This window comes from Syngnathoides biaculeatus, chromosome 13 (genome assembly GCF_019802595.1).
Source record: "Syngnathoides biaculeatus isolate LvHL_M chromosome 13, ASM1980259v1, whole genome shotgun sequence".
In the NCBI taxonomy this organism is placed as follows: domain Eukaryota; kingdom Metazoa; phylum Chordata; class Actinopteri; order Syngnathiformes; family Syngnathidae; genus Syngnathoides; species Syngnathoides biaculeatus.
This window is the reverse complement of record NC_084652.1, coordinates 9,430,373-9,441,463: the sequence shown is the minus strand read 5'-3', so window position 1 is coordinate 9,441,463 and position 11,091 is coordinate 9,430,373. Positions and strand designations below refer to the sequence as shown.

Here is an 11,091-nt window from a genome sequence, read left to right as displayed (position 1 = left end):
AATTCCTGTTCCTGGCGGAATTGTATCAATTAGCCATTAAGGAAGCATCTGTGATAATTGGAGCTCCATCACATATGCGGGATATGGATTAAAAGACATATTGATCTTTTTAAAGTCGTGGTGGTGGGGGGAAGGATTAAGTCTTTTTTATTATTATCAGATTTTAAGATATACGACCCTATCAGACAAAAAGTGAAATCGGTCAAACGTGAGTTTTTTGATTATTCTCTAGAAAAAGAAAAAAAAAAAAGGAACACCTTGATAGCCACCGTTACAGGATCCTACCTCACGTTACACGTTGTTACATTACATATTTTTTGCCCTCCACACGCCTATACACCCCCCCCCCCGTGCGCCCCCACGCGACAGGCAAATAATAATGAATCATTTCATAAATAATGGCTTTAGGGGGGCTTATCGCCAATGAAGAGGCCGCCGCCGAGCGCTTATCTCCCTCGGCCACATTGCGGCCCGGGTTCCGCCGAGCCGGGCTGGATACTGCGTCGAATACACACACAAACACGTACAGTACACACGCAGACACACGCACGAAACACACACTGGAAGCCGAGGGAAAAAAAAAAAAAAAAAAAAAAAAAAAAAAAAAGAGCGTCAGACATGGATGACCCACTCACAAAATGGCTCCACTTAGGCGGTAGCATCAACAGCGGCACTCCCGACGGTAAGTGGTCCAAAAGCGACGTTTCGCCGCCGCCGCCGCCGCCGCCGTCGTCCGCTCGCTTTATTGGATCGTGGGGTATTTTCCACGGCATTTTGGGGAGGAATTGCGTGGATATTTTGGGTGCTATTCGCCGATTGGGACGACATGCTGGGAAGGCTAATACAGTATAACGGATGCGAGGCCTGTGAGGGAGATTCTGAAGGAATAAAGCACTTTTTAAAAAACATACACACATTCATAACCCCGCCACGTTCTCATTTGGAACGCTAATCTAATGTTACTTTGTTGATTTTAACACGCGGGTTATTTAGTTTTTCGACAAAAACAGCACGACGGCCTTGGAGAAAGAGGCTAAAAAGGCAGTTTTTCATCCATGATTCTGATGGGGTTGGGATGCTTTTCCATGTGCTAATATAACATGTCCCTAATGCCCTCCATTACACGGAATGTCGTGTGGAATTGTAAAAAAAATAAAAGGTTCGACTCACCTGCTGTAGACTGAATAAGCTATGGTCAAATTGATTTCATACATGTAAAATAAAAGTACAGTATATTAAATACGAAAATTTTTTTTAAGGTGAGATAAATGTATAAATTTGACTTTTCACACAACTGTAAATAAAAAGAATGTCTCGTTGTCGTTTTGGCAGAGTAAAATGTGATTTAATAAATATTTGTAAAATTAAAGATCTTATTCTGTTGTGGGAAGACAGTGTGACGTTTCGGGAAATCGCAAAATGAAGCTTTTAAAAGCGTCTAAGCTTGTTTTAGGACAAAAAAAAAAAAAAAAAAAGAATTCAGGTAATTTTTAAAGGCCTTCTCATGTCGTTACCCCCAAAATGTGACGTTTAGAAAAAAAAATTGTGTAATATCGTTTTGGCACAACATCTCAATCAACCTTTCAAACAAATGTAAATTTTTAAAAAGCGGTTTTTCACATTTTGTCATATTGTCAGACAAATAAAAATAATTGGCTTATTCTTTTGGCGTCTATAAAAATGTACTTTTTGAAATACCTGTAACTCTTCAAATTATTTTCAATGAGCTTTTTGCCACCAAAAAACGTACTTTTTAGATAATAAAAAATAGTTACATAATTTGTCTTGCCATTTTTTAAAAATAGTTTCAATTTGGCTTTTCTCCGGGCACTCCGGTTTCCTCCCACATCCCAAAAACACGCAACATTAATTGGACACTCTAAATTGCCCCTAGGTGTGATTGATTGTCTGTATGTGTCCTGCGATTGGCTGGCAACCAGTTCAGGGTGTACCCTGCCTCCTGGCCGTTGACAACTGGGATTGGCTCCAGCACTCCCCGAGACCCTTGTGAGGATAAGCGGCTAAGAAAATGGATAGTTTCAATTTGGAACCAACAAGGGATCATATGCATGTTTCCATGCATGAATACAATAGAAGAAAATTATAAATATGTCATATAATGGGTTTTTTTTTCTTCGACAGGGTTGCACGTGCACGATTATTTTTTTTTAGGATGGCGCATGAGTTATGAGTTAAACCGTGTTACTCTGGACTGTCTGTGAAAGAGAGAGAGAACGCCCACCCACCAAAAAAAAAAAAAAAATAAAAAATGATGGAAAAAAGGCAGCCGGACCTTTCTCGGAGTCCAGATGCAGAGTCCGGTCATGGAAAGCCTGAGGACTCCTCCATCATCACCATCAGACGGGAGGAAGAGGAGGAGGAGGAGGAGCAGGTGATGATGAAGAGAAGGAGGAGGAGGAAGAATGGAGAAGAGGAGGTAGAGAAGGAGAAGGAGGAGGAAGGGGGAGGTCTCTCCGAGGAGACGGATGCCGCGCCCCTGCAGAACTCGACGAAGGGGAGCGTCATCGTCATCAACGGCGTTGCCAAGGAAACCGCCTCTCGCGACGCCCTTGACCCGAAAAGGGAAGTGCCGGTGATCGAGCTCTCCAGGAGGGACGCTATAAAGGCGCTGGAGCGCAGGGCGGACAGCCATTTGGTGCCCATCACGGAGCTCCGCAGACCTCCTCTCCTATCTCCCACTCTTCCTCACCCTCCTCTTCCTCCACCTCCTCCTCCTCCTCTTCCTCCTCCACTGCCGCACACCCAACGAGACGACGCTCGAATGGTCCAGCTGAGCCCCAACGCGTTCCCTGTCCCGGCCCGGGCCATGCTCTACAACCTGGCGCAGCCTCTCGCCGCCATCAACAGGTAAACGTGCACGCACGCACAAACAAACAAACAAACAAACAGACAAACAAACACGCAAAGGAGATCACGTTCCTCCGGTTAGATTTAGACGTGCTTGTCAGATGAAGGCGAACATTGACAATGTGGCTGCTTTTCTGCATGCTGCATTGCGTGTGCATGCTGTCATAAAGTAACAATGGCGTCATTAAGTCGATTTGCATCCCGCGGAGCAAATTTCGAATAACTAAGATTGATTTAAAAAAAAAAAAAAAACAAAGGGGGAGGAAGGAAACTGCGCTCTTGTATTGTATTACTGTTAAATTTGGGAAAGAAAACAAATCAACACTCTGATATGTTGCAGATTGATGATGTCGTGATAGCGGTGATAATCTTTCCGAACCACAAGGAAGTCTTGTTTTTGCTGATTTTTTTGTCCATGTGAAAGGAATGATGCAACATAAAAATGGGATATAATTATGGCGGTAATGATAACACCAACATATGAGCTGCGTTTTGAGATCTTATTTCGTACGATGACGATTACATGCAAGCATTCTGCACTCATGGATGTGCAAAATATAATATACTGCATGCACATTTTCATGATAAAAATTTTAAAAAAATCATGTGCATTTTTCCTGCATGTGGTCTTAGTTTGATGATGAGTGTGTACATTAAAACAAGATTTTAACATATGACGACGCAATGATGATAAAGCTCACATGTTCATTATTTTGTTTCAAGTGGGCTAATGATTGTGTGAAATGAACATTTTTAAGTATAATGAATGTGTACCACTACTGTTCATAGAAAATGTGTTTTTCACAAGTGGTCAAATTTTGATAAGTACATGCTTAAAAAATGCTTCAGTTAAAAAAAAAAACATATTGTTTAAATGATGCAATGATGATAAAGTGAATATATAACCAGGATTAGCATCGCTTTTCCTGCATGTATAAAAAGTAAACATTTTGTTTGGCATTTGAGAAATGGTAACATGTTTCTTGCATGTGATCTTATTTTCATGTGAAAAATGTCACAATATGATGCGCAAAGATGATCATATTGAACACATCTGCAGCTTTCACATGCATTTCCTGCAAGGGGGCTTCTATTTTGATCAGGATTATTTGATGCGTAATGAGGATAAATATAATGAAAAGCAAAAACCACCATGCTAACATCATTGTGACGGAATGGCGATAATGCAAACATGATTAGTTTTAAAATGTACTTTTTTTGATGATAATGATGATGAGGCCAAGCAGACCAATTGCTGTTGGATCCTACGTCAAACGACATCAAATATAATGTGCCCTTGTGCTCTTGTTCTGTTTTTCTGTGCCCGTGTAGTCTTGGAGGGGATTCTGAGCAGTACAGCATGTACCCCAGCAACAGGGTAAAACGCCGCCCGGCGCCTTATGAGGTTGAACTCGACGAGGGTAGGCGCATTTTAGATCTTTATAAGTATGGTAAGACGCACTTCTGCTGTGTCCTCCCACTGCCGGTTATAGTCGCCAACCCCCCACCCCCATTAAACCCCCTCTCCCACAACAACTCTTCACCTCCTCCTCATCTCAATCCTTCATCCATCCCCCTGAAATGGGCTCAACCAGGGCTTTTCCAAAAATAGATAAATAAAAATCCCTGTTAGGGGGGAAAAAAGAAACAAAATCACTGTCAAACCTTTAATTAATTGTGTCAAATTAAAGTGAAATCCTGTCAGGTAGATTTTATTTGACTTGATTGTGTGTGAAGCATCTTCTCCACCATTGCCCACTCACACTGACACATGCAAGGATGGAGGATGGGAGAATAGGAGGAGGGGAAAGGGGGGCTTGGGGGGTGTGGGGGGGTTGCTGCTTCCACCTCCATGCCAAGCATTTACTGCAGAGTGGGCTGAGGGATTAAGATAGACTGGGTGTGTTCCAAGGACGACAAAAGCCTGGAAGACACCATGGATGGGGGTGTGAGGATGTGACTGCATGCACGACAGTTTTACATACTCTCTATGTACAGTATAGAAGTCTTACGTGGTCGGAGTTTTTCGACGTACGGGGTGCAGCTCGCCAGTTTTTGCTGTGACTTGCGGGCAAAAATGTTGAGGTATGAATGCAGTAAGGTGGGAGTGAACGCAAATCAATGCACAGCAAGTATCCCATTGGCAAATACTCAACAATTCGTCCAAAAATGGGAAAACAAGCTGTTTTTCGGCACTGCAAGTTGACGGTTACTGTCAAAATAAACTTCAAACAAAGAGAAATACACCGTGCATACGCATGTATTTGTGAAAAAGATCAACAGCCGTCTAAAACACTAATAAGCATCTTCAGGTCAATTCAGATTTTGTATTGTTTTTGCTCAATCTGACATGTATCTGATATGTTCACAATCTGACCCAGGCGTCTTTCACATGTGGATATAAATCAGATATGTATCCGATGCGGGTGCAGTACGGACAAGCAAATCCCATTTATCTGACCTAAAAGCCATCAAAGGGCGACAAACGCTTGTTCAACAGCACAGACACCACAAGATCAACGGCAGTTGGAGCAGAAAGGGGTGAAAAGACATTTTAGAACTGGTAAATATCACAAAATTTGTCATGTGGCTGCAAAAAAAAAAAAAGGAGCGAGGGGGCATGTTTACGACGTTAAACACAACACCACATGTGTGCGCATGTGCAACGTGACATCCTATTTTGTCCGGTTGTGTGGGTCGTCGCGTTTTTAATTTTTATCTTTGCTTGTGAACAGCTAAGCTAAAAAGATCAGATTTACCGAAACCAAATGTAGCCTAACAGTACTCACAGTCTTACAGTTTGCCCTTGGTGCAGAACGACTACCATCAGTGCCGAACTGATGAGCTCAGAAAGTAGTTGAGAGGTTACTATGATTCCTAACTGGGATCGAGGCAGGATATGCACAAGGTGTGTTATGATTGGCTGGTGCAAAGAGCCAAATACTTTTGAGAAGAACTCAAGTGGGTCTCATTATAACGCTTCAGTGAACAGTAAATTGATCTGTCGGTCTCATACTGCCCCCAGGTGGGCACACCCAGATGAACATCAGGTGATTAATGCAGTGTGACAAAAACAGTTTTGTTTTCATTCTAATTAATTATGTAATTGCTCTGTGTTTTTGTGAAACAATATCTCAGGGTGGTAGTTTTTCTCATTAAAATACTCAGTACAGTTTTCACTTGTATGACAATTCAGAGTATGAGTAGAATGACATTTTGGTGTTACTAGTAGGGCTCAGGAGGTACTAGTGTGTGATATATGGCTTCTAGTTGGGCCTAATACTTTGCAAAATATTTTCTAGTGAGGTTTAATAATCTACTTAATGGGCCAAAAAAATGGGACGAGTAGTGGGGGGAAAAAAACATTACAAACGAGACACAGCCGTTCTACTACTGCACCGTAGTTGTTGTACTAGGATGCTTTACAATGTTACTCGTGAGGGTAAGGCTGAGAATCAAGAATGTTAAGTTGACTTAAGCTTCAACTGTGTTTTGTTGTCACTAGTAAGACTAACTACTACTATTTAACATCTACCATTTCTGTAATTGTACTTGTAATGCTTAGATGTCAACTAGTACATGTGTTTATCACCTGTAACATGTAGTTGTCCTAATAGTGTGCAGATATATTATATAGTAGCTAAAAAACGTCACAAAGTGCCTCTGATTCTAGTCTAGACTAGTAAGTCTGCAGTGTTGTCGTGGTCGTGAGGACAAAGGGTGAACTAGTACATTATAGACATTAACATGGATAACAAGGATATTGAAATAATACTGGCTTGACCTCACTCATCGGACTGATTTGACATACTAGTACGATAACTGCATTACAAGTATAATATATATATAAAGGACAGCAAAGTGTAATACAACAAAAGTAGTTTTATGAAGTGTAATTAACTCCAAAGTCACAGTAAATAGCCAGTATAGCACAAGGCAGTTTTCGCAGTTCCAGTCCCGTAATTTTTTTAGTATAATGCGCACCTCCAAAATTGACCTAAAAAAAAAAAAAGAATTCGGAAAACCCTTCTACCAATGTACAATGCACACCACCAATTTGCTGCAATCCATATGCTCAAAATATTAGCAATTATATGTTTTTGCATTTTGCTATACCATAATAAATATAAATGTGTAACACGAGACATTGAATATGACATCGAAATTTATATGTATACCTTTTTTTAACCACTCTATGTACCTTTATATGACTATACAATGTGATTGCATTTTTTGTTTCATACACACCTAAATATAATGCACTGTATTAACTTTTTGAAAATAATGTGGGAAAAAGTTGCACATTATTTTTGAGAAATTATGGTAGCTATTTTTGGAAGAGGTTATTACAGTTATTTTTTTAATACTGTTTGTACAATGCATTTATGCCATCAGTTGCTCATACACTCTCTCAATATATTACTGCATATGTGCTTGTAAGAGAGTACCATAAATGTTATAAAATCACGTTAAGGGTGTATTTCAATAGGATCATTGTACTCCATGCAGATATTCACTTTTTGCAGGGCGAGAGGGTTTGGAATGGACTCTTGACTCCAGTTGGTCACTTTGCATGCATGGATGTGTGCTTCATGCTCCTTGTGAATGTTTTCATTTTGTATTTGGCTGTTTGGCCACTACATGTCCCGTTCACTAAACCCCTGAGAGTGCATCAGTGACTGTTCCCGTGCCCCTTTTTATTTTGATTTACTCATGCAGTGATGTATTTAAAGCTTGGTTGTATACCTGAAATGCAGACTTAGTGCTCACTGCACAAAGAAAAAGAAAAAAAAAGATGACTTGTGACAGGACAAACCTGTAAATTGGCCCACTCGAAGTACCACTGCGAGGCGAAATTATGAACCGCGAATACGCAGTGGATTACTGTATTCCTTTAATGTGCTGTTTTCTAGTTGCTTTTAAGACGGCTCTACAGTTTACTCATGTCTCTTTCATGTGCCTCCTCCCAGCGGGTCAGCCAAAGATTGTCCGGCGTATCTTCACCAACAGCCGCGAGCGTTGGCGGCAGCAGAACGTGAACGGCGCCTTCGCAGAGCTCCGGAAACTCATCCCAACGCACCCTCCGGACAAAAAGCTGAGCAAGAACGAGATCCTGCGTCTGGCCATGAAGTACATCAGCTTCCTCTCCAACCTCCTGGAGGACCAGGACGGGGGGCGCAATGTTGGCGCCACAACTGAGGGAGACTCCGGGATCTTGGTCGGGGCCCACGAGGGGGTGCCCCAGGTCGGGCCGCGTCAGGATACTGTGGTAGGCCTGGCCAGAGACGACCTCCTGGAGACGATGTCGCCCGGATCGAGCTGCGGAAGCTTGCCCGACGGAGACGCCGAGGGCAGCCCGGAGAGCTTCGTGGAGGATCAGGACTCGCCTCCGGCTCAGAGGACTATCACCGCTTCACGCGGCCCCGTGCTCCATCTCAGGCGCAATGGACGCCCGCTGGATGGCTCCGGCCGACGATGATACTGGCGCCAAAAGAGTGGAAAAAGCAACAAGCGAGACTTGAACAGACTGAAAGAGAGCCCGCTTAGTCCTCCGGGTCACTTGTGATGGAGAACGTAGCTCTGCAATCTGAGACAACATGGACCTGACTACCTACCTTCCTGCCCGTCTCCACACTTGACAGGCGAGACGGAAGAGCCTGGGTCGGCCGAACACCGGAACTTGTAAATTCTGCATGTCTTTGAGGGGCCTGCGGATGAAAAGATTTCTTGGTTTTTTAAAAAGCTAAGAGAACCACGTGGGCCAAATCCCTTATATTGTATTTAAAAGAAGAAAAAATAAGTAAACATGTGCAATCAAAGCAAAAACGAGACAAAAACCAAACTATAATGACGCACTGTACAAAGAAAAGATACACTTCCTGCATTTATAAACATTGAGAGCAACTTCAATTCAAATAATTTGTTACATCAAAATAACGAAGGATATGAAGAGTTTGTTTTCAAAACGAGACATAGGCGTTTTTTTTCAGATTTACGAAACTCGCGCCAAAATTATCCAGCTCCGAATGCATAATTTTGGCCCGAGCTTCGTAAATCTGAAAAAAATGCCTATGTCTCGTTTTGAAAACAAACTCTTCATATGACGAGCCAGTTCAACAACTACACATTTTTCGTGACAATACGGCTCAGTATTCCGTAAAGCGTCATGGAGTATTATCGTAGTCACGCAATGGTGTATTGTAAATAGCTTTCTATTTTCACGGAACAATGTCATGTGGTTTAAGACGTATACCGATAGTTGTGTTGTTTGTCCACGGGTTTCGTTTAAAAAGAAAGACGCGTCGAGCGAGCGGCCGAGAGTCGCTCACGTGAAATGTCGGTACCATTTTAATCTCGTTACATTTCGGCGGCGGGAACGCGACGACAGACTCGAAAACGAATTGATGCAACTTTGCTTGGGAGGTACAAGAAGACACAGCGATTCTCGAGGTGTACAAATGTCGGTCACGATGTCATTTTGACACGAATGTCTGTCCTTTTTTTTTTTCAACTGTATTGCATATGTGGTTTTAGTAAGGTACAAAGATAAACCCCCCTCGGTTGCCAAGTTTATCACCCCACAGACAACAATCACAGCGGCGTGCACGAGCGTTATTATCGTAACAGCACCAGCAGTTTTTTCCTGACGCGGACGGTAAACGTTTTTTTTTTTGGCTCGCCGGTGTTGTGCGTTCTGCCTTTTCCGCAGAACTTTGTCACCTATATTGGTACCTTTGGTAACTATGGTATTTTATGAATTACGGTAAAGGGACATTGTATGTTTGGTAATGATGTTGTATGATAGATGTATCTATGAATATATCCAATGTTAAATCCATTGAGTTTTCCACAAAAGCTTCTGAATAAAAGATGCAGAACAAAAAAAAAAAATCTCTGTCTGAATAATTTTGAAAGATGTCATCAATAGCAGTGATTCTCAACGGTTGTCACCTCAGGACGTGCATTTTCCTATTTTTGCAAACTAGCAACCTAACTCTATTGAAGTTGAAGCATAATTGAAATGTTTAAAAATAACCTCTGAACGCCTCTATTTTATTTTTAAATGCCCTTTCAAACGTATTTGGCACCACTTGGAAATCACTGCTATAGACTATACTTCCATTAAACCGTTTTTAGCAAAATATTCCATAGGATGGATATAAAAAGTTTACACACCCCTGTTGAAAATCTTGTCAAAACTTGAAAATGAACACCAGTTTTTTGGCCACAATTCTAAAAGGTACAGTATATTTGATGCAAACACTAATCATCACTTTAAAAAAAACAATGATAATAATAATAATAATAATACCAAGTGCTAAAGTAAACTATGTTTAGGGTTGAAATCAGACCTTAGTCAAGGTGGTTGGAATTCGGAAGCATTCCAAATACCAGTCGGTGTAAAAGACAGATATTGCTAAAAAGGACATGTAAAACTTTTTTGGGTTTAAGTCAGGGGTACTTAAAAATGGCGGCAGGTCTCTGCTGACTCTCATTTCAAGTGAGTTTGAATGTGATTATTTAATTGCAAACAAAACCACATCACCAATTATGGGGGGGGGGGTGTGCAAACATGTACAACCACATTCATCCATCCATTTTCTCAGTCGCTTATCCTCACGAGGGTCACGGGTATGCTGGAGCCTATCCCAGCTGTCAACGGGCAGGAGGCGGGGTACACCCTGAACTGGTCGCCAGCCAATCGCAGGGCACGGAGACAAACAGCTCACAATCACACCTTGGGGCAATTTAGAGTGTCCTATTAATATTGCATGTTTTTGGGATGTGGGAGGAAACCGGAGTGCCTGGAGAAAACCCACGCAGGCACGGGGAGAACATGCAAACTCCACACAGGTGGGTACGGGATTGAACCCAGGACCTCAGAACTGTGGGGCCAATGCTTTCCAGCTGAGCCACTGTGCTGCTACAACCACATTATCTTTTTTATTTTTACTTCCCCTCTCGGGACAATTTGTTTATAATTGTTATTCTATATGATAATATATTGGAAAACACCATAGCAAAATGGTGGTAGCAAACCTGTCAGTTAATTTGTTTAAATGATTTTTTTTTTTTTTTTAATTCAACTCTTGACTGGATCTCATCATTGTGCAAGCGTACCTAATGTTGTGGCCAGTTGGGGTGTAGTCCCATAAAACTGAACGACCCTCAGAGGCCGAAAGCGGGACTCCACTTTGTTAAAACCGTAACGTCGTAATGATT

General features: G+C 41.8%; 1 protein-coding gene across 2 annotated transcripts; it reads left to right on the top strand.

The window, feature by feature from the left end:
* The first annotated feature begins 593 nt into the window (after nt 1-593).
* On the top strand, nt 594-8,484 carry tal1 (T-cell acute lymphocytic leukemia 1). 2 transcript variants are annotated; one of them, XM_061838604.1, is made up of 4 exons: nt 594-682; nt 2,143-2,868; nt 4,201-4,289; nt 7,839-8,484. In XM_061838604.1, exons 2-4 carry the CDS (start codon nt 2,270-2,272, stop codon nt 8,345-8,347), a joined length of 1,197 nt encoding a protein of 398 aa, XP_061694588.1. In that variant the 5' UTR covers nt 594-682; nt 2,143-2,269; the 3' UTR covers nt 8,348-8,484. The 2 variants fall into 2 exon arrangements, with proteins under 2 accessions (XP_061694588.1, XP_061694587.1); XM_061838603.1 differs by having other exon boundaries at nt 4,201-4,319.
* Nucleotides 8,485-11,091: the final 2,607 nt, after the last annotated feature.

What these genes read in the sequence shown, in the direction of transcription:
- tal1 (XM_061838603.1), top strand. Translation starts at nt 2,270, where the DNA reads ATGATGGAAAAAAGGCAGCCGGACCTTTCTCGGAGTCCAGATGCAGAG. An exon ending in CCTCTCGCCGCCATCAACAG is followed by an intron (nt 2,869 to 4,200) that starts GTAAACGTGCAC and finishes GTGCCCGTGTAG; the next exon opens with TCTTGGAGGGGATTCTGAGC. An exon ending in TTTAGATCTTTATAAGTATG is followed by an intron (nt 4,320 to 7,838) that starts GTAAGACGCACT and finishes GCCTCCTCCCAG; the next exon opens with CGGGTCAGCCAAAGATTGTC.